This window comes from Colobus angolensis, unplaced genomic scaffold (assembly GCF_000951035.1).
Source record: "Colobus angolensis palliatus isolate OR3802 unplaced genomic scaffold, Cang.pa_1.0 Scaffold45, whole genome shotgun sequence".
In the NCBI taxonomy this organism is placed as follows: domain Eukaryota; kingdom Metazoa; phylum Chordata; class Mammalia; order Primates; family Cercopithecidae; genus Colobus; species Colobus angolensis.
Genome location: NW_012117932.1, coordinates 4,738,611 through 4,740,065, shown reverse-complemented (window position 1 = coordinate 4,740,065; position 1,455 = coordinate 4,738,611). Strand labels below are relative to the sequence as shown.

The window sequence follows — 1,455 nt, the reverse complement described above, 5'->3', positions numbered from 1 at the left end:
TAAAATTATTATTAAAAATAATAATATTAATACTAATTATTATTTCTTAAGTGCCTCATATATGCCAAACCCTATAATAGGTAGTTTATATACTTTATAACTAACCTCTACATGAAAATTGTCATGTAAGCATCATTATCCCTATTTTACTGGTGAGCATTTGGTGAAGACCAGGGCTCCTCATTTTTTGACAGGTTGGGTTTAGAAAAGTGCCTTAGTTACCTTGTCTAAAGTATATACATTACCTGAATCTTTCTACATCTTTTTCTTCCTTTAAAAGAATGAATTATTAGCTGGACATGCTGCTTACAACTGTAATCCCAGTACTTTAGGAGGCTGAGGTGGGAGGGAGGATGGCTTGAGGCCAGGAGTTCAAGACCAGCCTGGGCAACACGGCAAGACTGCATTTCTATTTAAAACAAATTACAAAAAAAAAAAAAAAAGGATTGTTTTCATAAAGCCAGATCCACTCCATTAAGCTAACAATCATCTTCCCTAATCTTCCTCCTAGAAAAATATTTTAAAACTTTTTTCCTTTTAGATTTACTTGTCATGGATTGGTGACTGGTCAGAGTTATATTTTCCGGGTCAGAGCAGTCAATGCAGCTGGACTTAGTGAATATTCCCAGGATTCAGAAGCTATTGAAGTCAAAGCTGCTATTGGTAAGTTCCTTATGCATAACTGTATGGGGGAAAAATTGATTTTTCTGTTAGAAAGGAAGATACTATCATCTCCAGAAATTATTTAGCTTCCAATATTGCTGGATGATTGCATCCTTAGATGATCATTTTCTCTGACTCTAAGTGATGTCTAACCTTCCATAGCTGTCATTTTACAGACCTTCATCACTTATCCAGATTCTGTGCATCCGTAGCCTTTTCATCTTCACGAGCCCAGGTTTCCTCAGATATTTCCCATTGTGTGAAACTCCATTCTAACTTCGTGCTCATCCTGGGACTGTGAAGGGCCGTCCCAATTCCGTGAAGTGGTGTATCACCCATAACACAGATCGTCTTGTCCCTAAAAGCCATTTGGTCTATGCCACAGCCTGGCTCGTTTTTGCTAACAGAACATTAACATGCTTCTTATAAACCCCTCTGAAATTCATGCAAGGCACCTGTAATTGCTTAATCATATGTTTCATCTCTGCTTGCAAAGTAACCAACGGAATAAAACCAGTACTAAAGTAATTATATGTGTGTATGTGATGTACCTCCCAATCTTGGATAAAGTAGAAAAGGGACCCAGGTGATTAGAAACAAAAAAAATAATATTTGTGGGCTGAGCACAGGGGCTTACACCTGTAATCCCAGCACTTTGGGAGGAAGAGGCAGGCAGATCGCTTGAGTCCAGGAGTTTGAGACCAGCCTGGGCAACATAGTGAGATCTCGTTTCTAAAAATAAAAATAAAAATAAATTAGGCCGGGCACGGTGGCTCAAGCCTGTAATCCCAG

At 38.5% G+C, this 1,455-nt stretch overlaps 1 protein-coding gene across 1 annotated transcript in view; it reads left to right on the top strand.

The window, feature by feature from the left end:
* The window catches only part of MYOM1 (myomesin 1), a 163,196-nt gene that overhangs the window by 90,534 nt on the left and 71,207 nt on the right, over window positions 1-1,455 (top strand). The window contains exon 17 of the mRNA XM_011957820.1: window positions 542-663. Coding sequence (XP_011813210.1) covers window positions 542-663 — 122 coding nt within the window. The remainder of the gene's footprint in view (window positions 1-541; window positions 664-1,455) is intronic.